General features: G+C 42.3%; 2 protein-coding genes across 8 annotated transcripts in view; one reads left to right on the top strand and one right to left on the bottom strand.

The window, feature by feature from the left end:
• ZNF12 (zinc finger protein 12) overlaps nt 1–25378 on the bottom strand; it is a 1264586-nt gene that overhangs the window by 1196321 nt on the left and 42887 nt on the right. The gene's annotated exons all lie outside the window — the stretch shown is intronic.
• LOC308652355 (uncharacterized protein) lies at nt 4684–23861 on the top strand. The gene is made up of 5 exons (XM_081300102.1): nt 4684–4762; nt 6602–6666; nt 12146–12296; nt 12576–12671; nt 20087–23861. The coding sequence occupies exons 2-5, from the start codon at nt 6652–6654 to the stop codon at nt 22822–22824; spliced, it is 3000 nt and encodes a 999-aa protein (XP_081156228.1). The 5' UTR covers nt 4684–4762; nt 6602–6651; the 3' UTR covers nt 22825–23861.

Here is a 25378-nt window from a genome sequence, read left to right as displayed (position 1 = left end):
TCTTTCCCTTCTCTCCCCACCTAATGGCAAGGACATAAACCACATCTTCCATATGCAACAAAATGAAACTGAATCCCTTTCTCTCGCCATGCACAAAAGTTAACTCAAAATGGATCAAGGAGCTTGATATCAAATCAGAGACTCTGCGTCTGATAGAAGAAAAAGTTGGCTCCGATCTACATATTGTGGGGTCGGGCTCCAAATTCCTTAATAGGACACCCATAGCACAAGAGTTAATAACAAGAATCAACAAATGGGACTTAAACTTAAAAGTTTTTTCTCAGCAAGAGAAACAATAAGAGAAGTAAATAGGGAGCCTACATCCTGGGAACAAATTTTTACTCCTCACACTTCAGATAGAGCCCTAATATCCAGAGTATACAAAGAACTCAAAAAATTAGACAATAAGATAACAAATAACCCAATCAACAAATGGGCCAAGGACCTGAACAGACACTTCTCAGAGGAGGACATACAATCAATCAACAAGTACATGAAAAAATGCTCACCATCTCTAGCAGTCAGAGAAATGCAAATCAAAACCACCCTAAGATACCATCTCACTCCAGTAAGATTGGCAGCCACTATGAAGTCAAACAACAACAAGTGCTGGCGAGGATGTGGAGAAAAGGGTACACTTGTACATTGCTGGTGGGACTGCAAATTGGTGCGGCCAATTTGGAAAGCAGTTTGGAGATTCCTGGGAAAGATGGGAATGGAACCACCATTTGACCCTGCTATTGCCCTTCTCGGACTATTCCCTGAAGACCTTAAAAGAGCATGCTGCAGGGATACTGCCACATCGATGTTCATAGCAGCACAATTCACAATAGCTAGACTGTGGAACCAACCCAGATGCCCTTCATTAGATGAATGGATAAAAAAAATGTGGCATCTATACCCAATGGAGTACTATGCAGCAATAAAAAATGACAAAATCATAGAATTTGCAGGGAAATGGATGGCACTAGAGCAGATTATGCTTAGTGAAGCTAGCCAATCCCTAAAAAACAAATACCAAATGTCTTCTTTGATATAATGAGAGCAACTATGAACAGAGCAGGGAGGAAGAGTAGGAAGAAAAGAGTAACATTTAACAGAGACATGAGATGGGAGGGAAAGGGAGAGAAAAGGGAAATTGCATGGAAATGAAGGGAGACCCTCATTGCTACACAAAATTACATATAAGAGGTTGTGAGGGGAATGGGAAAATAAACAAGGAGAGAAATGAATTACAGTAGAGGGGGTAGAGAGAGAAGATGGGAGGGGAGGGGAGGGGGGATAGTAGGGGGTAGGAAAGGTAGCAGTATACAACAATTACTAATAAGGCATTATGTAAAATTGTGGATGTGTAACTGACGTGATTCTGCAATCTGCATTTGGGGTAAAATTGGGGGTTCATAACCCACTTCAATCTAATGTATGAAATATGATATGTCAAGAGCTTTGTAATGTTGTGAACAACCAATAAAAAATAAAAAATTAAAAAAATTTAAAAAAAAAGAAAATGTGAACGAATGCCCACTTTTGGGGGGCAGTATTACTATACTGTGCTACCTTAGACCGTGACATTTCATAAATAAGAATTGACTATAATTTGGCATGTGATTTACCACTGAGATACATCGCCAGATTCCCTGTGAAAAAAAGTAAATATTTGCAGATAAATTTAAAGTCTCCTTAAGACAACATAAACCCCCTCCTCTGAGGATATCCCTCTTACTAATTACTTATGCAGACTTCCTGGACTTTCCTATGACTCTGTATCCACTTATGGTAGCTATAGAGAAAACATAAGAGAGCTGTCACACACCCATGGTATTTTGGATTATGTAATTTGAAATAATGCTAATGAAATGAATGGTAAGCCCTGGAACTGAAATTATATATTTTTTAAAATTGTCAAGAATCCTAGACTATTGCACGGCACAGTGGCTCACACCTGTAATCTCAGTGGTTCTGGAGACTGAGGCTGGAAGACTGTGAGTTCAAAGCCAGCCTCAGCAATTTAGTGAGACCCTAGGCAACTCAGTGAGACCCTGTCTCTCAACAAGGTACAAAAAAGGGCTGGGGATATGGCTCAGTGGGTAAGAGCCTCCTGGGTTCAATCCGTGGTACAAAAGAAAAAAAAAAATCAAAGCTGACATTGCTGCAGTGTGGTGCCCTTTGAGTTGATGTATGGAAATTAAGTCCTTTAGGGTTCTTGCTAAATTTCTGAGGCTGACTTTGAACTGGTAATCCTTTTGCTTCACTCTCCCCAGTCTCTGGGATTACAGGCGAGTGTCATGGCACCTGGCCTATTTACTATTTTTTTTTTACACGTTGTCTACTTTTATTCTCTAAAAAGCATATGTTCAATTTTTTAAAAACAGAATTCTATCTTTTTAATATTTATTTTTTAGTTGTAGGACACAATACCTTTATTTATTTATTTTTATGTGGTGCTGAGGATTTAACCTAGGGCCTCACATGTTCAAGGCAAGCATTCTACTACTGAGCCACAACCCCAGCTCCTTGGGGTTCTATCTATGTCTTTGGTTAAATAATGATTCCAAATTCAATTATGAACTTTCTTACAGATTAGTTAGCTTAGTTTGCATTATCATTTTGAATTAACTTCCACAATTTATTTTTACATATTCATGTGGTTAAACATTTAAGTTGTCTAATTTTTTTTTCTTTTTGGTACCAGGGATTGAATCCAGGGGTACTTGACTGCTGAACCACACCCCCGCCCTTTTTATTTTGAAATGAAGTTCTGGGTAAGTTGCTTAGGCATCATTAAGTTGCTGAAACTGGCTCTGAACTCGCCATCCTCCTGGCCCAGCCTCCAGAGTTGCTGGAATTACAAGCATGCTCCACCACACCCAGATAAATTGTCTAAGTTTAAGTTCCATTTTTTTCTGTCATTAAACTGTGAACAAGATTCTTACACACATCTTTGGACAATTATTTCATTAATATCCACTCCTAGAAGTTGAATTGCTAGGTTAAAGGATGTTTTTATTATTGATATAGAGTAGGTTCCAGAAAGTTTGTGAAAATTACCTTTATAATTGTCACCAGGGAAGTGAATATTTCTTTAAATCTGTACCTACCCTGAATATTACTATAATTTTAATTCTCTTTAAAATTTTACTTTCCAAAAATATTTGGTAAATATTTTTTCTTTGTCATGATGAACTTTCTCATATATTTATTGTTTACTTGCATTTTGTCTTTTATTCCTTTCCATTTCTCTCACTAGTGAGCTAGATGATAATGCTGACCTTTTCATTGATTTATAAGAGCTATTTATAAATTCAGGTGATCAAGCCTTTGCTTCTCATGTGTGTTACAAAGAACCTCTCCTAGTTTGTCTCTAAACTTTGTTCCGTTTTTTTAAACGGAAGGGAAATGTTTAATTTTCTAAAATAAAAATCCGTTTTGGCTTAATGATTTCTCATTCTGTTGTCGTCCCCATCGATGGATGTTATATTATAAAATTCACTTTTGTTTTAGGAATTCACTTTTGAACTTTAAAATGTGGGATCCAAGTAAATTTTTCTCTTAAAGTGTGACCCCGGGATTTAGCCTTAACAGTGTTGAGAGTGCAAACCGTTTAGTGAACGTGAACTTTCCCACTAGAGGTCCTTCCAGTTCGCCTTTGTCCCAAACCTCTTGGGCTTCTTAGGATCCTTTGTTTACTTATTTAATGTTTAAAATGTCAGGTGCGTGCCTAAGAGGGGTCAACACCGCTCTGTCCGTGAGAATATGTGACAACACTCTTTTTCTTGAGGCTGGGGATGTGGCTCAAGCGGTGGCGCGCTCACCTGGCATGCGTGCGGCCCGGGTTCCATCCTCAGCACCACATACAAAACAACGACGTTGTGTCCGCCGATGATTAAAAAATAAATATTAAAATTCTCTCTCTCTCTCTCTCAAAAAAAAATAAATAAATAAATATTAAAATTTTCTCTCTCTCTCCCCCTCTCTCACTCTCTCTTAAAAAAAAGAGAGAGAGACTATGTGACAACACCCTCTTTCTCCTCCTCCTCCTCCTCCTCCTTCTTTTTAGAGAGAGAGAGAGAGAGATTTTTTTTAAATATTTATTTTTAGTTTTCGGTGGACCCAACATCTTTATTTTTATGTGGTGCTGAGGATCTAACCCAGCGCCCCGCGCATGCCAGGCGAGCGCATCCTCAGCCCTCTCTTTCTTCTTTTCGTTTGAGGGTCTTTTGATACACCTTCAATTTTCATGTATTGCTTTTTGAAATTTGTCTTCCCTTTCTTTTTCAATCACATTTAAAAATAATTACTTGGCTGGGTTAATGTGATTACATTTTCACCTGCATTCCTGAATCTCTCCCAAGCTTGGAGGCTGCGGGGAGACGTGCGGACGAGGCAGAGGGGAGCGGGGTGGAGGTGATGTGGGGCAAAGGAGAGGAGGGAAGGGACCTGGGGGAATGGGAGAGGGTGGAGAGGATGTGGGGTGAAGGGATGGGGGGGTGTCAGGATGTGGAGAGGGCTGGGGTGAACTGGGGTGTGAGGGATGAGGTAATCTTGTAGATGTGAGAGCAGCGATGAAAAGGGGTGAAGAGCGGGAGCAGGGGGTGTGCAGAGACCCCGCCCAGACTGGCAAAGAGGGGCGGGCCTGCACTGGCCCCGCCCATGGGAGGAGCCTTCCGCACCGGGCCCTGAAGGAGCGGGTCGGGTTCTCTGCGCAGGCGCTCGCTCCTCACGGTCTCGACCTGGTGGGACGCGGTCGCGCGCGGGGCAGCGGGTGAGCCTCTGAGGCTGTGGGAAGGGCACGCGCGGAGCGCGGGATGTCAGCCTTCCCTAGCGGGGCGGTGGGTCCCGCGTAGGGTCGCAGGAGGCCCGGCGCGCGCGGAGGGGCTCTCGCGGTGGGGGTCTCAGTCCGCGGCCGCTGCGGAGGCGACGCGCTCCAAGTCCGCACGCTCGGAGCCTGCGGCCAGCAGCTGCGGATTCCGGCCCGCGGCGGGCAGGTGAGGTGGAACAGGTGTCCGCGCCGCGCGCTGCGGGGCAGGAGTTGGCAGGCTGGCGGAGCCCGCGCTCGGGCAGCCGGTGTCCGTGTACAGCGCTGGCGGCCGCGTCTCGGCTGTTGCATCTGCGGCGCTCGGGCTTCCTGGGTCTCCAGGCTGCTTTGCACTAGTCCTGCGCCTTCCGGCGCTGTTCGGTAGAAGCGTCTGTCCGGTGGACTGCGGCGCTTCTGCGCTGCTCAGGGCGTCCAGCCCTGGGACGTGGCCAGCCTGGCTTTGTCCCTAACGGTCCTGCTTTGTGTTTGTGGACGCTACGGCCTCAGGTTTCTGGAACTGTATTCTTAAACACATCTGGGGCCCCCGGGAAAGTTCCAGCCAAAGTGAGTTTGCGCCCTGGACCCTGCTGGAACAAAGCAGTTACTGCGATGAAGAGGGGGCTTCAGGGACAGGTATGACATGCACCCCCGCCCTCCCAAACCTCTGACCCGAGATCTGTCAAGAGTTTCTGAGAAGGGGCCGAAGAGACCTAGAAAAGGGATGAGGCTTGAATGATTTCACCACGTTCGGAAGCCATTAAAGACTGTGAGTCATTTGGCAGACAGAAGGGAGCCAGGACTGAGTGGTGGCCAGGGCCCGATAGTGCGAGAAAGGCCACCTCACTCTTTGGCAGGATGCTCAGGGGAAACTTCTATCTTTAGCATACCCTAAACAGCATCCCCCCGCCCCCCCGCCTTTATTCGCCTCTAATTCTTTACAGAAGCCAGGCAGCTGTTAACCACCATCACCGTGTCTGGCACCAGAGATGTGGTGGATTTAGTCTTTCTTGACCTTATGGGGTCAGAGGAGGAGTAGCCTAGGGAAGGTTTGCCAGGCTATCAAATTTTCTCTATTTTGAAAGAAGGAAAGAAAAAAAAAATGTGTGTGTGGGTGGGGCCAGACCTCAAATGGGAAATGATTTGTTTCAGATTAGTAGCTCCTGAATAGAAGTCTGAGTCCACCAATGCTATCCAGAGAGTAAAATTGAAATATGTTGCAATTAAAAGATCCTTTTGGGAAACTACAGTCAAATTAGATTTACTTTTTGTGTGTGTGTGTGTGTGTGTGTGTGTTGCTAGGGATTGAACCCAGGGCTTTGTGTATGGGAGGCAGGCACTCTACCAACTGAGCTATGTCCCTAGCCACCCACAGTCAAATTAGAACCGACAGTTTTTATAAAAGATCTATTCTTATAACACCTAACCTTTCCCCAAAAACTTTATGTGGATTCTCGTGTTTGAGTATTAACATTATTCATAGTAAAAGTACAGCCTTGAAGCTGCCTACCCCCAAACTGCATCTCAGTTTTCATGTAGGTGTGGTAGGTCATCTCCTGAGATGTTGGCCTTTTGCAATCAGTTCTGTTTCAAATATGTATTAGTGAGAGGGGACATGCACTGATAAGCATTAGAGGCTTAATTAAGCTTCATGAAATCAGATTGGAGTGGCAAAGGGACGTGGGGATGTTTCCCTGCTGTCCTTGTGCAGAATCAAAGGTCACAAGCTGGTGTGTAGGGGTTTTAGGGAGAACTTAGCAAGTGCAGCCCTGACAGATCTCGTTCTTTTCCTCTTTCCTCCTCTTCCAGGTTTGCTCTTTGAAGAACAGGTTTCTGAGCTCTTAGAGGAATATCAGGAAATGAACAAATTTCAGGTGAATTGTTTCTTTTCTTCCTATTTAGCTGCTGTGAGATTTCATGGCTTTTATAAGTGTTTTTGGTATGCTGGCCAAACTGTGTCGGAGCTAATCCCCACCCTCTCCAGGTTCGAGAGCCTGTCTGTGTGGGGGTGTGACTGACCATTGACCCTGAGACCAATCACTGACCCTGACCTTGGAATGCTGTCCCCCTCGACCTTCATTGGATAGAATTTTTCCCCTGAATTTCTTGTACCTCAATAAAAGGCCACTCCCTGGCGTGCCCTGCCTCTCTCTCCTGCTAGTCCTGAGTAAGCCTTGCTTCCCCACCGGGTGGTTCCAGGCGGGAGCCAGAGGGAGGGCCATCTCAGACCTGGTCAAAGAAAAAGGTAATTGAGTCTTGTGTGTTTATTTTGATCTCACTAGTTAACTTCTATACTACGAACATCTTGTATGAAGCCAGCGTGCTGGTCGCGCGGTTGACTTACAAATTAAAGCTGAAATTGTTGTCTCCTTCTTAGTGTCTGGGGAAGAATTTTCCATATTTCATCATTAAGTATATTGGTTGTTTAATCAGATTAAGGCAGTTTGTTTCTTAATTTGTTAAGGTTTTATCATGAATGGGTGTTCAGTTTTATCTAGTGCTCCCTTGTAGATTATGTGCTTTTTCCTTTATTCTCTAAGCTTAATTTCATTGATCACATTTCAAATATTAACCCAATCTTGCATTCTTGGAATCAATCTAATTTGGTCATCATATTTCATGTATATGTTACACACACACACACACACACACACACACACACACTTGGAGGGTATGGGAATTGAACCCAGAAGTGCTAAACTACTGAGCCACATCCTCAGCCCTTTTTTATTTTGAGACAGGGTCTCACTAAGTTACTTAGGGTCTTGCTAAGTTTCTGAGGCTGGTCTTGAATTTGTGATTCTCCTGTGTCAGCCTCCCAAGTCGCTGGGATTACAGGGGTGCACCACCATACCCAACTAGATACCATTTTTGAAAATATTTCTCCTTATTTGTGGCTTGCCTTTTTACCTTATCAGTGTTAGCACAAAAGGACGGGGCCAGATGCAAACTTCACGGATCAGCTGTTTATTCAGGGACAAGGTTTCATGCAGGAACAGGTCGACGCCGGTGGACTCACTCTCCTGGAGGAAAATGAGCCACTGGACAATGAAAGGGACTGGGCTCCTATACTGAGATATGACTGAACAAGCTTGTCAGTTTGGGACACTTAGGAATTTGGGGTCTGTTTTACTGGGTAAAATGGGAGGGAGTCTGGGGTTAATGGTCAGTTTTGGGTGCTCAGGAAACAGGATTATGAGAATTTGAAAATTTGTTTTTATTGGGCAACATTCTTACTTAGAGAAGAATGGGGGGTCTGGGGTCAGCATTCAGAGCTTCTCTCTTTCCCTTCAGGATCCCATTGTCACTGTCACTGGGAAAGGATTTATTGGGGAAGGATAAATGCTTTGGCGTTCTCTCTAGGGATTGTTCTGTCACTGGGAAAGAATCAGTGCCACCAATGTGCTGCTTTTCTCTGCATTCCCTTTTCCCAGACTATATTAGTTTGGGGTTTGTCATTTTCCATATCTAATAATCAGTATTTTTTAAACAGCAAAAGGTTTTCATTTTGATGGTATACAGTTTGATACATTGTTTTGATGATTGATAGTTAATGTCCCCCCCCCCAATCACTATATTTAAGAAATCTTTGCCAGAGCCAAGGCCATTGAATTTTCTCTCATGTTTTCTTCTAGCAGTTTTATGGTCTTTATTTTTGTGTTAAGATTTGTGCTCCCCAGACTTTTTCGCTTTTTAGAGACAGGTTCTTGCTAAGTTTTCCAGCCTGGCATTGAATTTGTGATCCTCCTGCCTCAGCCACCCAGGTGGCTGGGATTACAGGTGTGTGCAACCATTTCCTGGCCTTTTGCTTTTATTTTTAATCTTAAGGGTACAGGACTGAGTATTTAATTTTTTTCTGTGATGGCAGATACAGATTTTCATAGATGCCTTTTTACCACTTTGAGAAAGTGCCCATTTTTTTTTCTTATACCATTTGCTGACAGTTTTGTTGTTGTTGTTGTTATTGTTGTTGCTGTTTTTGTTTTTTAATTAGGAATCAATGTTGGGTTTTGTCAGATTCTTTTTCTGCATTGAGAAAATAATAGGGTGCTTTAGCTTGGATGTCAATCATCCAGGTGTTAAAGGCTTGGTCTCACTCCAGAAGATTCCACAGTGTTTGGGAAGTTGTGGAATCTTCTGGAGGTAAGGCCTATGACAGGTCCCTGGGTTGTTGGGCACAGCCTTTCTTTGTTTTTAGGTCCAAACACATGTAGCATTGTTACATCACATGCTGAATTGACCTCTATGTCCCTCTTACATCTGGAGAGTTTCTCACATTGACTTCTCTTTAGGCTGATGAGAATATGTTACTGCAGCTTTCTTTTTTTCTTTTTCTTTTCTTTTTTGGGCACCAGGGATTGAACTCAGGGCACTGACCACTGAGCCACATCCCCAGCCCTATTTTGTTCAGAGACAGGGTCTTCCTGAGTTGCCTAGTGCCTCAATGTTGCTGAGGCTGGCTTTGAACTTGTGATCCTCCTGCCTCAGACTCCTAAACCGCTGGGGGTGTGTGGTGCTGGGGATTGAACCCACTGACTTGTGCCTGAGAGGCAAGCACTCTACCAACTGAGCTATATCCCCTGCAGCTTTCTTTTGATTTGTGCTTTCCTTTTGTGTATTTCCCCAATCTTTTAAGTTTTTTTTCTTTGTTTTCATATGTAAAGTGGGTTTCTTGTGGACAGTCTGTAGTTGGCTCTTGTGTTTTTATTATTCTAATGATCCCCGCATGTTAGTTAGGCATGTCTTTTATATTTACACATATGTGTAGCCTTTTGGTTTGCTTCATCTCTTTGTGAAGATCTGAATTTTCCTCTGGCACCCTTTTCCTTCTGAATTCCTTCAACATTTCCTGTGTTACAGGTCTGGTGGTGACAGATGCTCTCGCTTTTGCTTGTATGTAAAAGTGTTTATTTTGTCTTCTTTTTTGGCAAGATATTTTTTGCTTGATACTGAATTCTAGGTCAGTGTTATATTTTTTCTCCTTCTTCTTTGTTAGCACTTTAAATGTCCTTGTCTAGTCTTGAGCAGTTTCTTGTTTCTGGAGGTCTGCTGTCGTTCCTGTCTTCAAAAAAAAAAAAAAAAAAAAGACAGGAAAGAGAAAGCAGCACTTTCTCTTCCGCATCTAAGTTTTCCATCCCTGATTTTCAGCAATTTCATTGTGCTCACCTTAGAGTATTTTTAGTTGTATTTGTTCTCTTCAGGGTTCTTTGAACTTCTTGTACCTATGGATTTATAGTTTTCTTTAATTTGGAAAAGTTTTGGCTTTAATTTCTTTAAATACATTTTCTGTCTGCCGCCCCCCCCCACACCACCCCAACTTCTGGATCTCCAGTGACCCCTGTGGCCTGTCTGATGAGGTCCCACGGGGCGGTCGTGCTCTGTCATTTGATTTTCATTCTCGTTTTTCTTAGGTGCTTCTTTTTGTTTAAGTTTCTGTTGCTGTGACTTTTGGTTTAGCTGATCTTTTTGATATCTGATTTTTTGATCCGTTTTTTGTTTCAACATTTGTGTGTGTGTCTAGAAATTTCATGTGGGTCTCTTATTCCTTTCATTTTTCTCCTCCTACTCTATATTTCTCTCTATACTGTTGACCGGGTGGTGGACACCAGCTAGATGTAGCTCTTTACATTTTATTTAAATTAATTACAAGAAAAGAAAAATGTAAAATTAACGATTCACTTCCTCAGCCATGTTTCCCACATTTCAAGTGCTCAGTCACCACCTGCAGCTGGTGGCTTCCTGTAGGTGCTGGTGAAGGACATTTCCCTGTAGCAGACAGTCCCGCTGGACGTTACTGCAGCAGTATCATTTCTTGTAAAATGTGAAGCTTCTCCTGGGGCCTGTCATTGCTTTTGTGGTCAGCTGGCTTCTCACTGTCCTCAGCAGTCACACCTACCTCCTAGGCAGGACACACCACTGACACATGGGAAGAAAACAGTAGATTGCTACAATGAACGATTAACTAGAAAAAGAGGCAAATCGGGCTTATTATTGTGTGCACAGGCAGGATGCTTACTGTTTACTTAAATATAAATAAATTGGGGCCGCTCAACATTTTATTGCTTGGGTGGCCAAGGATTTTGGAGTGTGCTAAGCTGTGCTGATGGATCCAGATTGATGCAGGACAGATGAGGCTGGACACTCAGGAATTTTCAGGAGGCAGGCTTATTTAAGCCGCAGTGGTCCAGAGGGGCTAATATCTAAAAATCTCTGGCTCCCAGGTTTGGAAATTCTTTAGATTTATACTCAGCGTGGTGATTGCATGATGGTGGGCGGGTACATCTGGTATTCTTAGGTCAGACAGAGGTTTCACGAGTTTTTATTAAGGAAGACAGAAACAGGAACTTTGCACAACAACAAGCTCTCTGACCTTTGCATCGCACCCTTTCCTGAGGCAGAGTCTATGACACCATCTAGTTGCAAATCTGGCTTTTATAGGACAGAGGAAGCTGCCAACCACCATGAGTTCTCTGCAGAAATCCTGCTGACATTCTTTGCCAACCTCTTGTTGGCAGGAGAGAGGCTTATGTGTTACAGTTATGGTGGGGGTCTCTTTGGTGTGGGCACCTAGTGGCTGCATCAAGATTACTCTCTGTGTACCCTGAGGACCCTCATGGCTCTCAGCCTCTCCCAGCCTCGGCTGCTCTCCTTTATCCTGCTCTGTGCTTCAATCTGCTCTGTGTTTTTTTGCCTCCATCTTTTTCGTAATTGTGCCACATTAGCAATGATGTCCCATGCACTGAAACCCAGCCTGATTATATAAAACAGGACCATATTTTCTACTGCTATTTGACACTGATTATTTTGTATTGGTGTTCTACCTCTGAGCTATATATCTCGTACCTCCAAACCCCACTCCACACTTTATTTTGAGACAGTCTTCCTGAGTTGCCCAGATTGGCCTTCAACTAGTGATCCTCCTGCCTCAGCCTCCCAAGTATCTGGGATTATAGGCATGTGCCACTGTGCCCAGCATCCACACTGGTAGTAAATGATTCTAGCATAGCTCTTGTAATTCCTTGGAACAAGTTAAATGTTCATACTTATAATATGACTCCTTGCTAAAATTTAAGCTCCTTAAAGGCAGGAGGGAAAAAAGATTTATTTAACTTAATATTCTTGTGAAGCTAGAAGAGTTTCAGACACATGGTGGGATCTTAATTTTTGAGTTAATAAGTACACTGACTGGGTATTTCTATCATGCTATCTCTTTATTCCCCAATAAAGAGATAAACAGAATAAGATATGGAATTAGCAACCTACATAATATTTCAAGGTAGACTCTCAAAGTAAATGTGCTAAGAATTATTTTCCACATATCTCTTTCATGTGACCCAATACTGATCACACCAGATTGACCAGGAAGGTGTCATCCAGGGATCTGTGTCATTCGATGATGTGACTGTGAATTTCAGCCCGGACGAGTGGCTATGCCTGAGCAGTACTCAGAGGATCCTGTACCGGGATGTGACGCTGGAGAACTACAGCCACCTGGTCTTCGTGGGTGAGGAGTTTTCCCCCAGCAATGCCCAAGAGTGTATATTTGTTCCTTTAGTTTGTGGCTCTGCCAAAATGTCAGAGCCCTTGGTGGGGCTTGGTGATATTTTTGTGTGTGTTTCTGGGGTCAAAGGTGGTCATGGCCAGAACCGTTGTGTCCTTACCTCCCCAGTGAAAGCTTCAAATAGGCACCTTTTTGTAGGACTTCCGAAGCTGCACCCTCCTGTTCTTGCAGGGCCGCCGTGTCCAGGCAGCCCTCAGACGTCCTACCTCTGTCTCATTATAGGATATTGTCTCACCAAACCAGACGTGATCCTCAGGTTGGAGCAAGGAGAAGATCCATGGACATTAGAGGGAGAGCATCCAGGCCAGGCTCATCCAAGTGAGTGTTACCAGGCAAGAAAAGAAACCAGTGGGAGTCAGTTCTAGGGTTGGAACCTTTGGACTGTGTCTCAGAAACTTAGATAAAGACCTCAGGCGTTTGGACGTAAGTGAACTGCAGGCCACAATGGCCTGGTTAACCCAGGGCTCTCTTCCATCTGCCACTCGTAAATACAGACGCTTTCCCCTGGTGCATAACTTTTAGGGCCATTAACTATTCTGACACCTAGAATCTAAACCCCACCTGCCGCATCTGATACCTTCTTTCTTAGCTTCTCTAGAATTCATTTTCCCTCCATTTTCATGAATGCTTTTCTATGTGATTCCCACCTCCAGGCATTAACTAATTAAAGCATTCATTCTGCAGATAATCATTTAAGACCCACTATGTGCCCCTCACGTTTTTGGCACTGGGGACATGGTAGTGAGTACAGTGTCCCTGAACTTGTCAACCACACAAGCTAGCAGGAGGACATGACTAAACAGATGTATGTGTTGAGCAGTGACAAGACAATGAAGGCTCTTGAAGCAATGACAGGAGATGGTGGCTGGAGAATGCCATTACAGAGATCAGCAGTTGAGCAGATAGTTGGGGGAAGTCAGGAAGCAAGTCCCCAGACTCTGGGGGCTGCAGGCAGAGGGAACAGCTGGCCCCAGGCTCTGGGGTGAGAGTTTGCTTGATGTGTGTGAATGCAGCAGGGAGACAGCACATGTGTGGCAGGGAAGCACCAGAGAGCAGTGGTGGGGGTAACAGAGAGGTGGCCAAAAAGGCCCAGGTGCAGCAGCATAGTCAGAACACCCAAACCAAAGACAAGTCAGATACCTTGAAGGTGCCAGAGAAAACCAGTACTTCACAGGCAGGAAAAGAATGGTTTGAATGGCTACAGATTTTTCATCAGAAGCCATAGACAGAGGACAATGAAATAACATCTTTATAGTGCAAAACAAAAAAGAACCATCAACCCAGGATCTAGATCCAGTGAAATATATTTCAAGAATGATGGAAATGAAGGAAAACTAAGAAAAATTCTCCCTAGTCATTCTAAAAATCCTAAAATTTCAGGATGAAGGTAATTGATACTAGAGGGAAACCTGAAATGAAGGAAAAGCAATGGTAATGATAAATATCTGTGTAAATATAAAAGGCAGTTGTTCTTATAAGTTCTTTAAAATATTTATGGCTGTTGGGCTGGGGATGTGGCTTAGTGGTAGAGTGCTTGCCTAGTATGTGCCAGGTCTTGGATTCAATCCCTATCTATATACACACACACAAAAAAAAAAAAATAATAAGGAAAGGAAAGGAAAGTTTAGGACTTGACAATGAAAACCATATCACTGTGCAATGAGATCATCAATGTCTACGTCTGCGGAGGTGATGTATCTGGTCACAACAGAGTGGTGCACACAGGATCTGTATGTTGTGAGGTTTCTGCACTTTACTTGCTATGGTGAAATGTTAACTCAGAGTAGACTAAGTGGTTGGGTGTGTGTTGTCATCCCTACAATAGCCTTTTAATAAATACAAAGAAATATAGCCCAAGCCAATAGATCAATTAAAATGGAACACTAAGAAATGTTCAGTAAACCCAGCAGAAACAGGAGCTCAGGATGGCTTTTACATTTTAAAAAGTTTGTAGTAGAGGAGGTGGGACTGAAACCCTTTGTTGCCCATGAACTTTGAAGTGCTTGGCATCTGGTCCTTCAGAAGCTTTACTGACCCCCTGGTCTGTGTCATTTTTATTTACATACAAGTGTCAGAATCACAAATAGAACATTAGCATATACAGTTAGTAGCAAATTAAATGATAATGTGCTATGTATTAAAATATTCTAGAAGAACAAAATTTCTCTGTGGCTGCTCAAAAGGCATTAAAATAAAATTTAACTATTTTTCCCCCTTTTTTAAAATTAGGGATTGAACCCAGGGGTGCTTAACCACTGAGACACATTCTCACATCCCCACATCCCCAGCCCTTTTATTTTTACTTATTTTTCATTTTTTCGAGACAGAGTCTCACCAAGTTGCTTAGATCCTCAGTAATTTGCTGAAGCTAGCTTTGAATTTGTGATCCTCCTGCCTCAGCCTCCTGAGTCTCTGGGATTAGGCTTGTGCCACTGTGACCAACTTAACATCCTTTTTTAATTGAAAAATAAACAGTAAAATTGGGCTAGATGAAAAAAAAATGTCTGATCCAAACTCATTAATACCTAATGAGGAATTATAGACTTATTGAATCATAGCAATGAAGATGTCTCTGATAACTACCATTATTTAATATTATTTTGAATGAATTAGAAAATAAGCCCATAAAGCAAGTTACTGGCATAAAAATTTAAAAGGGAGACACAAAATTGTTACCATATGTATGCTCCACCTGAATGAAAAACATCCAGTCAGAAGATAAGAAAAAAGAATTGATTTTATTTAAAATAGCAACAAAAAGAGGGGAAAAAAGGCTAGGAACAAATGTATTAAGAAATTTTTTATATATATACTTATCTATACAGATATGAATGTATAAAGACATATATAAAATATTAAAATACTACTTGTGAATATAATAGACTCACAATTATGTTGTATTCTTGGCTAGGAAGCCACTCGGGAAGGTAGGCAGACTTGGGCACTAAAGATGTCAGTTCTCTTAGGGTAATATACATGCACACCAGTAACTCACCAGACTTGCTGATAGATGCTCAGGGAACCAAAGTCATCCAGTGCCCTGTGAAGGCAGTTAGTGGGTGATCAGCACTGGAAAGAGGGAATTCTTTGTTTTTTTGTTTTTTTTTTAAATATCAGGGGTTGAATCCAGGGTCATTGGCTCAACCATGGAACCATATCCCCAGCCTGTTTTTTAATTCATAATTTTGAGACAGGATCTTGCTAAGTTGATGAGCCTAGGGAAAGTCAATAACAAGAGCATGGATGGATCAGTCTGAGCTCTGGGGTCCTGGCCTGGCTTTGAACTTGCCATCCTCCTGCCTTGGCCTCACAAGCTGCTGGGATGACAGGCATGTGCCACTGCATATGGCATTCTTTCTGGGTTGTTTTGTTTTGTTTCTATCTCTTTAAGTTTGAGCTGTATGAATGTATTATTTTAATTTTTTTTAAAAGTAAAGGAGGAGTATCAGCTGTGTTACATGATACGGAGAGATTAGGATGAAGACTGAGAATTAAATGCTGAATGTGGTGTACTGTTCTTAAGAGAAGTTCCTAAGGGATGGTTGGTGAAATCTTGCTGTGAGTTCATGCAAGACTAGGATCTCCACTCCCAGCAAAACAGTAAACCAGACCCCCTGTAGGGCCTTGTCAGTGCAATAGGACTAGAAATTTAGTAAATTATGATAGCACGTGGCTGGACTGTTTAAAATGTAAGGGAAATCTGTAATGCCCAAGAGAAAACAGAAATCTAGCAGTGAGATGAAGCCAGAGAAGTGCTCACTTAGCAGAAAATGGGTATGGATATGCCATCGAGGTGTTGGAAGGCATGTGCAGGTTCTCATCATCTGGGGCCCAGGTCAGCGAGTCTTGGAGATGAGGACAGGGCACCAGAGCTTGGACCGATCCATCCCTGGAGCTCCTGTTATGGCTTTCCCTGGCCTCCAGCAGCTGGGAACACATGTTCTCTCAAGGAATGGATCTCCGTTCAGCCCCCAGGACCCTCAGGTGAAGGGTACCAGAAGGAAGCTCACAACAGAAAGCTAGTGGGCCCCGAGAAAGAAAGAAGTCATTTGTGGGAACCAGTAGAATGCAGAGAATCAAAATGCGAAGCACTGCAGATTTTAGAATTATTAGATATAAAATATTAAAATTTATAAGGAAGAACAAAGTCCAAAATAACCAAAGCATTTCTGAAGGCTCAGAAGAACTAGGCCCCCTGGGGGTAGCCGTGACCCTCTCACTTGCCCAACCTGTTACTCTCAGATAAAAGCAGTGGTCATAACTATAAATACTGGGGAATATATCTGTGACCTTGAAGCAAGAAAGGATTTCCCAAACAGCACGCAAAAAAGCAGTTTGTGTGTGTGTGTGTGTTTTACTTTTCATGTAGTTAAGTATCTTACACATTTAAATAGCGCAAAAAAAATTTAGACACATTGTCAAGCAGTCTTGATCACATGATCACTCCTCTGGGAAGAGGTCTTCAGCTGTCTCTTTAGAACATTTTCCCGGGGCCTCACCTGTCCCTGAGGTTTCAGCTTTCTACTTTACCAGGTGCTTTGAGAACTGCCTCCTTTACCTCCTGTAGTATACACAGGATCTGTATGTTGTACTTTTTTCTCAGTTTTATCTGAGCTGTTTCAGTCCTTCATCATCAAAATGGCAAAGACTAGCCTTCACATCATCTCCATGTTGTCTTTTCACATTCCTTATTTCCACGTAATGAGGCTCCACACTTTTATCTCCTGCTCTGTCTTGACAACCATGAAAATCATCCGGCCATCATACTGATTTCTGTAGTTCCTCATATGTTTTAATTTTCCTTTGAAAATTCTTCTATAGCTACTATTTTTATTTTCTGGTGACCTTACTCAAAACGAGAACCTTATTCTCTTGTGCTTTGGTCATTTAGTTCCTAACTGTAAGCACAGTTGACCCTCTGTATCCACAGGTCCCATTGGATACAGATTGAACCAACTGTGGAGCAAAAATATGTGAGCTAGGCATAGTGTTGCATACCTGTAATCCCAGGGGCTCAGGAGGCTGAGGCAGGAGGATCTCGAATTCAAAGCCAGCCTCAGCAAAAAGTGAGGCACTAAGCAACTCAGTGAGACCCTGTATCTAAATAAAATACAAAATAGGGCTGGGGAATGTGGCTGAGTACCCCTGAGTTCAATGCCCGGTACCCCCTGCCATGAAAAAAATGTGTTTGTTCTGAACATATATAGAAATTTTTGTTTAATATTCCCTAAACAATATAGTATAACAACTATTTATATAGTATGTGCATTGTGTTGGTTACTATAAGAAATCTAGAGATGGTTTAAGAAATCTAGAGATAGAGGATGTGTGTAGGTTATGTACAAACACTATGCCATGTTACATGAGGAACTTGAGCATCAGATTCTGGTATGTGCCAGGAGTCCTGGAACTAACCCCTCTCTGATATTGAGGGACAACTATATATATTAAGTGTAAATCAATCCATTTTGTGTTGTCACTGGGCTACTATAAACCTAGTGTTGCCCTCTTTAAAGACACCTCTTTTTTTTTTTTTTTTTAGGTACTGGAGACTTAACCCAAGGACATTTAACCACAGAGCCACCTCCCCAGCCCTTTTATTATTTTTTGACAAGGTCTTGCTAAGTTGCTGAGGCTGGTTTTGAACTTTCAATTCTCCTGTCTCAGCCTCCAAGTTGCTGGGGTTACAGGTGTGCACCACCATGCCCAGTTCAAGACACCTCCTCGTAACACAAACACCACACCAGTCTGTGTTCATTTTGTTGTTGTTGTTACTGCTCAAAAACTTATAAGTTCCACATAACCTGACCTCCTAAGTATTACTAATTTTTAAAAAAATTTAAAAAAATATTTATTTTTTAGTTTTAGGTGGACACAATATCTTTATTTTTTATTTTTATGTGGCCCAGAGCCCTGCGCATGCCAGGTGAGCGCGCTACCACTTAAGCCACATCCCCAGCCCAGTATTACTAATTATTACAACATCCTTGCCTCTTCTTCTTGAGGTTTGCCAGTCTGGATCTGTGAGAAAGGGCTCATACTGATCCTGGCATGTGATTGATGTTCCAGGTGTTATTTTACACATGACTTGTTTGTGCTAAAGTTTTTACCTTTTTTATTTATTTGGTGTTTTTTTTTGGTACCAAGGATTGAAACTAGGGTGCTTAACCACTGAGCCACATCCTCAGCCCTTTTTTGTATTTTATTTAGAGACAGGGTCTTGCTGAATCACTTAGGGCCTCATTAAGTTGCTGAGACTGGCTTAGAACTCGTGATCCTCCTGCCTCCACTGGGATTACAGGTGTGGGTCACTGCACCCGGCTTTACCTTTGTTTTGAAGTGCTTCTTAATTACTCTGGTCAATGTTAATCTCTGGGCTGGGGTTGTGTGGCTCAGCAGTTGAGCGCTTGCCTAGCATGTGCGAGGCTCTGGGTTTGATCCTTAGCACCACATAAAAATAAATAAATAGAATAAAGTTGTTGTGTCCAACTACAAGTGAAAAATTTTAAAACAAAAAAATTAATCTCCCCTTCATAAAGTCCCCCCTCCTTTTTTTTGGTTACCGAGCTTCAGGAGACTCAGACTTGATCATATCCCATGACATCCATATGACATCCATATGTTTATTACCTGAGGCTTTAGTCACCATTTGAAGGGTCTCCTTTTATTATTCTTTTTATGTGTAATATATAATTGATATGTTCTTCTGTTGCATTAATAGATATGTTTATGTAGAAATTATTTCTTGAGTACATAGGCCTACATCACATTCCCATAGATTCCAAGTCATAAAAATATAGGTTGATATCATCTATAACAGTATACCCTAGGTTTTGAATAAAAGTTTCCAGTAACCCTATTGCACATTGCTTGTTGAGGACCACTGGCCACATGTCTACTCAGAGCCGTTCAAAGGCAACTAGAGAGAGCACAGTAATACCTGCTAGGAGCATACGTTATAATTCTGACAAGTAAACAAATGGTATGAAATATTTTGAAGTTTACTGTTTATCAAGTGCTACTGGGATAAAGTTTATACTTTCCAAAGTTGTGTTAATGAAAAGTGTACATAGTGACTGCTTCCAATTTTTTTAAGAAAATGCAGGCTAAGAGGCCTGATTTTAAAAAGGTGAGAGAGAGAGATGGACACACATTTTCTGGAGGGTATGTAAGTTTTAGTGGAGCAAAAGCCAGAACAGTAAGCCCTGGGGGTAAAATTATGTGTCAGACTTGTGACTTGTGTTTGGGAGTGATTGATTATTTAGGAGGTATTGATTGTGGATTTTTGTAAGGATACCTTGCTTACATAAATGTATTCATCTGTTGGCACCTGGACAGTGGGCTCTATGGGTTATGTCTTACCCCTTAGCTAAGCTGCCCTGAGGTCTTTCTCCAGGACGCCCTTCTCACTGCACCTCTTGTGCTTATCCTTTTTTGTGGGTTTCTCGGATGTGCTCAGCCCTCAGCTCACTATTTCATTTCCCCTTCTCTTTTCTGTTGTGCAGGTCATATTTTTCAAATTGCAAATATATGTGTATTCATTGCTAGTTTTACTCACCCACTTCCACTGTAGCAGGTGTGTCTTATATTTTTCTAAACCAAAGAGAAATGTAAGCCATGGGATTTCATCCCAGGAGTCTGGGCCTGAAAATAGGGATTCAGTGATATAACAAGTCACTTTTGTGGATATGTGTTAATGTTTTTAATGTACACTTAATTTTTCTCATTTCTAGAAGCCCAGAAGCTAAGTGATCTGGTAAAGAAAAGCCAGGAAAACCCAGACGAACACTTGTGCTGTGCGTCCCTCCTACACGACAACACACTGAGTAAGAAGAGAGAGAACATTTGTGGAAACACACTTAATCAGGACACAAACCCTGTTTCTTCAGGAAAAACACCCTGTGAAAATGACTCACGTGGAGTGAGTGTGAAATGTATTTCAGAATCAAGTGTTACTGATAAAAATGATTCAAGTAGGAACTCCAGTGCACTCACTGAACATGGGAAGTTGCCTCTTGACTGTGAGCAAGAAAACAATCAGACTGAGCAGAAGTCTGATGCGTGTAACCACAGTGAGGAATCTCTGGGTGGTAATGAGGGTCTTACTGAGCAACAGGAAGTTCAAGCTGTGGGACCACCTTTGGAAGATAATGATGGTGGAGAAGCCATCCCTGAGCAGGCAGCCACCACCTCACCCCAGACGACAGAGGCAGGAGAGAAGCCCTGCGACCATGAGGAACCCACAGGAAGTACCGGTGCCATGTCAGTCCCCGACATCCCTCAAGAATGTCAGACGAGGACAGATTGCTCTGAAGTTAATGGGTGTGAGAAGTCAGTGGTTTGTGAGGACCAGCAAGTTAACATGGAGGAGAAAACCCAGGAGGCCAGTGAAAATGAGGGTGCCAGCAAGGAGCCCCGTCTCACTCAAGCTCCTGGAACTGGCACAGGGGAGAACACCTTTGAATGCAGTCGTTGCAAGAAATCTTTTCGTCAGGAGTCCCAACTTACTAACCATCAGAGGACCCATACACAAGAGAAACCTCGTAAAAGTAGTAAACGTGGGAAAACCTTCCAGAAATCACAGCTCACTGACCCGAAGAGAACTAACCGAAGACAGAAACGCCGTGAACATAAGGCACGTGGAAAAGTCCCTGTGAAGTCCCCTCTCGGGGACCAGCAGGGGACACAGCCAGGAAACAAGCTGTATGTATGTGATGACTGTGGGAAACCTTTCTGCTATCGCTCAGCCCTCAAAGTCCATCAGCGGATTCATACGGGAGAGAAGCCCTATAAGTGCCATGAGTGTGGGAAGTCCTTCTATGCCAAGTCTAACTTCACTCATCATCAAAGAATCCACACAGGAGAGAAGCCCTTTGAATGTCAGGAATGTGGGAAGTCCTTCTCTGTGAAGTCAAACCTCACCAAACACCAGAAGACACACACAGGGGAGAAGCCTTTCAAGTGTAGCGAATGCGAGAAAACCTTCTTCCAGAAGTCACAATTTGCTGACCATCAGAGAACCCACACAGGGGAAAAACCCTACGCATGTACTGAGTGTGGGAAATCTTTTTACTATAAGTCAGCCCTACATGTCCATCAGGGGAAGCACAGAGAAGAGAAGCCTTATAAATGTACTGAGTGTGAGAAATCCTTCTGCTATAAGTCAGCCCTGATTATACATCAGGTAACTCACACAGGGAAGAAACCCTACGACTGTAATGAGTGTGGGAAAACCTTTTGTGTGAAGTCAAATCTCACTAAACACCAGAAAATTCACACAGGAGAGAAACCCTATACATGTAATGAGTGTGGCAAATCTTTCTCTATGAATTCAATCCTTGTTGTACACCATCGGACCCACACAGGGGAGAAACCTTACAAATGCAATGAGTGTGAGAAATCCTTTTACAAAAAGTCAGCTCTTACTAAACATCAGAGAACTCACAGTGGGGATAAACCACATGAATGTTCTGAATGTGGGAAGTCTTTTCATATGAAATCCACCCTCATTATACACCAGAGAACTCACACTGGAGAGAAACCTTACAAATGTAATGAATGTGAAAAGTCATTCTACGTGAAGTCTCATCTTAATATCCATCAGAGGAATCACACAGGAAAGAAACCCCATGTATGTGGTGAATGTGGGAAAGCCTTTACCATGAAGTCAAACCTCACCGATCATCAGAGGACGCACTCAGAGGAGAGACCTTACAAATGTAATGAGTGTCAGAAAGCCTTTCGCCACAAGTCAACCCTAACTGTACATAAGAGAACTCATACAGGGGAGAAACCTTACAAATGTAATGACTGTGGGAAATCCTTCTATATGAAGTCAGCCCTCAGTCAACATCAGAGAATACACACAGGCGAGAAGCCCTATGATTGTAAACAGTGTGGGAAAGCCTTCTTCCAGAAGTCACACCTCACTAAACACCATCGGACACACACAGGAGAGAAGCCCTATGAATGTAAGGAATGTGGGAAGACCTTCTTCCAGAAGTCACACCTCGTTGAACACCAGCGAACACACACTGGGGAGAAACCCCATGAGTGTAATGAATGTGGGAAATCCTTCTGCTATAAGTCAGCCTTAACCATACATCAGAGAATTCACTCGGATGAGAAACCCTACAAATGTAGTGAATGTGACAAGTCTTTCTGTATGAAATCACACCTCACTGTACATCAGAGAACTCACTCAGGGAAACACCCCTTTGAATGTTATGAATGTGGAAAGGCTTTTTATGTGAAGTCAAACCTCATCAACCACCAGCAGACTCACACCGTGGAGAAGCCTTATATATGTAATACATGTGGGAAATCCTTTGGTATGAAATCGGCCCTCACAGTTCATCAGCAGGGACACACAGGGGAGAAGCCCTATGCATGTAATAAATGTGGGAAAGCCTTCTTCAAGAAGGCATCTCTCACTAGTCATCAGGTGATTCACAGGAGAATGACACCCTGAATTTTAATAAATGTATCCCTTCCTCCTGTGTGGAGTCAGACTTTGTCACACCAGGAGGACTTGCAGGAGGTGACGTGAATGTAATCACGTGGCAGCCCTCATGTGTAACTTCAGTCTTCAGCACAAGGGAGACGGGCTAGATGACTCTCTACAAAATGAATATGGGAAGACTTTGTGTCATGTCTTAACTAAATGTCAGAGGACTCAAATGGGAGAGCGCCCTGAGACATCCTGTGTACATTAATATCCACCAACATATCAAGTGCACATTGCAGAGAAGGCACGGGGAAAAGTGAACAGTGAAAGTGTAAAGCCATTTATGGTCACAGCTTACTGCACATCAGGTAACTGATATGGGTGTGAAATTGTGTGGGCATTTCATATGCACATAAGCTCCAAAATAATCAAACTAAATTGAAAAAGTAAATAGAAAAACACTAAGGGAACATTATTAATTTAGGTGATGGGCACTCCTGATGCTTCTGGAAATGTAATGCTGAAGTCATGTTTCAGACTTGATTCCAAATTTTGAAAATATGATGTAAGATGTGTCTAATCTTTGGATGATAAAGGTTTTTGAAAAACACAAATTGCTGCAGCAAGCAGCAGTTATTTGAAGAGGACCTGAGGTGAGTAGGGCTTCTGAATGTGAGTAGGTAGCATGCTTATGTTGTGTACCTTTGGTTTTCATGGTGAAACTCAGTGCAGTTGCCAGTGAAAAGTGTTGCCCCACAGCTTAATAACTGTTAGGACAGACTTCCCACACTGATGCCACCAATGCTTCTTTGTAGCTTAACAGTGCAATATGCATTGAGTGACATTTGACAAATTTGAGTACTGTACCACAGCATATTATTATACTGAGGAAAGCAAAATATAAGAAACTATATGTAGCATGTTATCTTTTATGTAAGAGTTGAGGAGACATGTGTATGTATACGTATACCTTTTTATGAAGTTTTGACTTTTGAAAATGATTATTTATATATGCAAAAGGAAATAAAAGCAGGTTTTAAAATTGAAAATGAAGAGAATACTCAAGGTTATTTCACATGGGTAAATCAACCACACAGAAATTATCAGAGACTTTTGAACACAGTATCATAACTAAACATCCTTAGTTGGAACATTTTTCAGGAACAAGAAGGGTCAAAGAAAATGATAATGTCACTCATTAATTTCCATGGTAGTAATATTGATGCTATTTTTAACCGATTTTGTGTATATTTTAGGATGAAGCAAAAAAGAGCCAAAATTTCCAGTTTAAGAGGTGACAAGAACTCCAATTCTTCAGGGAAAACTCCCCGTAGTGATAAATATGAGTTGGAAACTTTAAAAAAAATTATTTCCACATCTGTTCATTGACAGGGCCTTTAAAAAGTGTTACCAGGGCTGGGGATGTGGCTCAAGCGGTAACGCGCTTGCCTGGCATGCGCAGGGCTCTGGGTTCGATCCTCAGCACCACATAAAATAAAGATGTTGTGTCCACTGAAAACTGAAAAATAAATATTAAGAAAAAGTGTTACCAGTATAGTGATCAGTAGATTCTGTACCTAGCATTGCCACCAAGGGAACGGAAACTCTGTGGAGGAATAGCTGGTGATTTGGGGTCCTGAGGCATCCACAGTGAGCCTGGGGCCTCCTGGGTAGGAAACCAAGGAAATGCTCAGATTGAAGGGCAATGAAAGAACACAGCATCTAGCCTGGAGGGGCTCCACTGGCCAAATTAGAAGTAATTTGATGATCAAGAAGGATGACTAACTGATTGAACAGTTTTAATAAACAAAAATCTGAGTCTGCAGTAATCTCCACACGTAAGAGGGGCCAAAATAATCTATGAGCTAATACAGGCAGAAGGAATGGTAGAATTTTAGAACCTGCTAGTAGCATCCCCTAGTGCATCTAGGTAAAGATCACAGAGCACATGGGTGCGAACACGGTTGCATCTTGTGACTCAGGGCTGGGTGGGTGGAGGCTGTGAGCTGATGGAAGACCTCACTCTGCTGGGAAGGGCTCAGTGAATCAGCTTTGCCACTGAGAGAATCCAAGCCTGTTGGAGTTAAGATTCTTTGGTTATCTGGAGCTATAAGACATCCTCACTTTGAAGAGGGATACCTTTTTAAAAATGTAATTCAGGTTCTGAACTGTAACTCAGCGGTAGAGGGTGTGCTTAGCAAGCACGAGGCCTGGGTTCAGTCTCCAGTTACCATTCCTCCAATTATATAATTTACAAGAACACTCTATGGCTGTTTGGGGAGAAAATTATTTCAGCATTTGTTTTCTGTTCTGTAAATGTCTATGTCATGAGGAGATATTATTTCTTTTTTTAAAAATATTGTTAGTTGTAGATGGATACAATACCTTTATTTATCTTTATGTGGTGCTGAGGATGGAACCCAGTGCCTCACATGTGCTAGGCAAGTCCTCTACCACTGCGCAACAACCCAGCCCTGAGATATTATTTCTTGTTTGAAAGAAAGAAAGTGCAGGGAATTTCCTTTGGGGACCTAGTTATGTATAAGTATCCTTATTTCTCTTTATACAAAACAGTCCT

The sequence above is a fragment of the Spermophilus citellus genome, assembly GCF_964194105.1.
Source record: "Spermophilus citellus genome assembly, chromosome: 6".
Lineage (NCBI taxonomy): Eukaryota > Metazoa > Chordata > Mammalia > Rodentia > Sciuridae > Spermophilus > Spermophilus citellus.
Note: the sequence above shows the minus strand (reverse complement) of the source record. Positions and strands in the feature narration are given on the sequence as shown.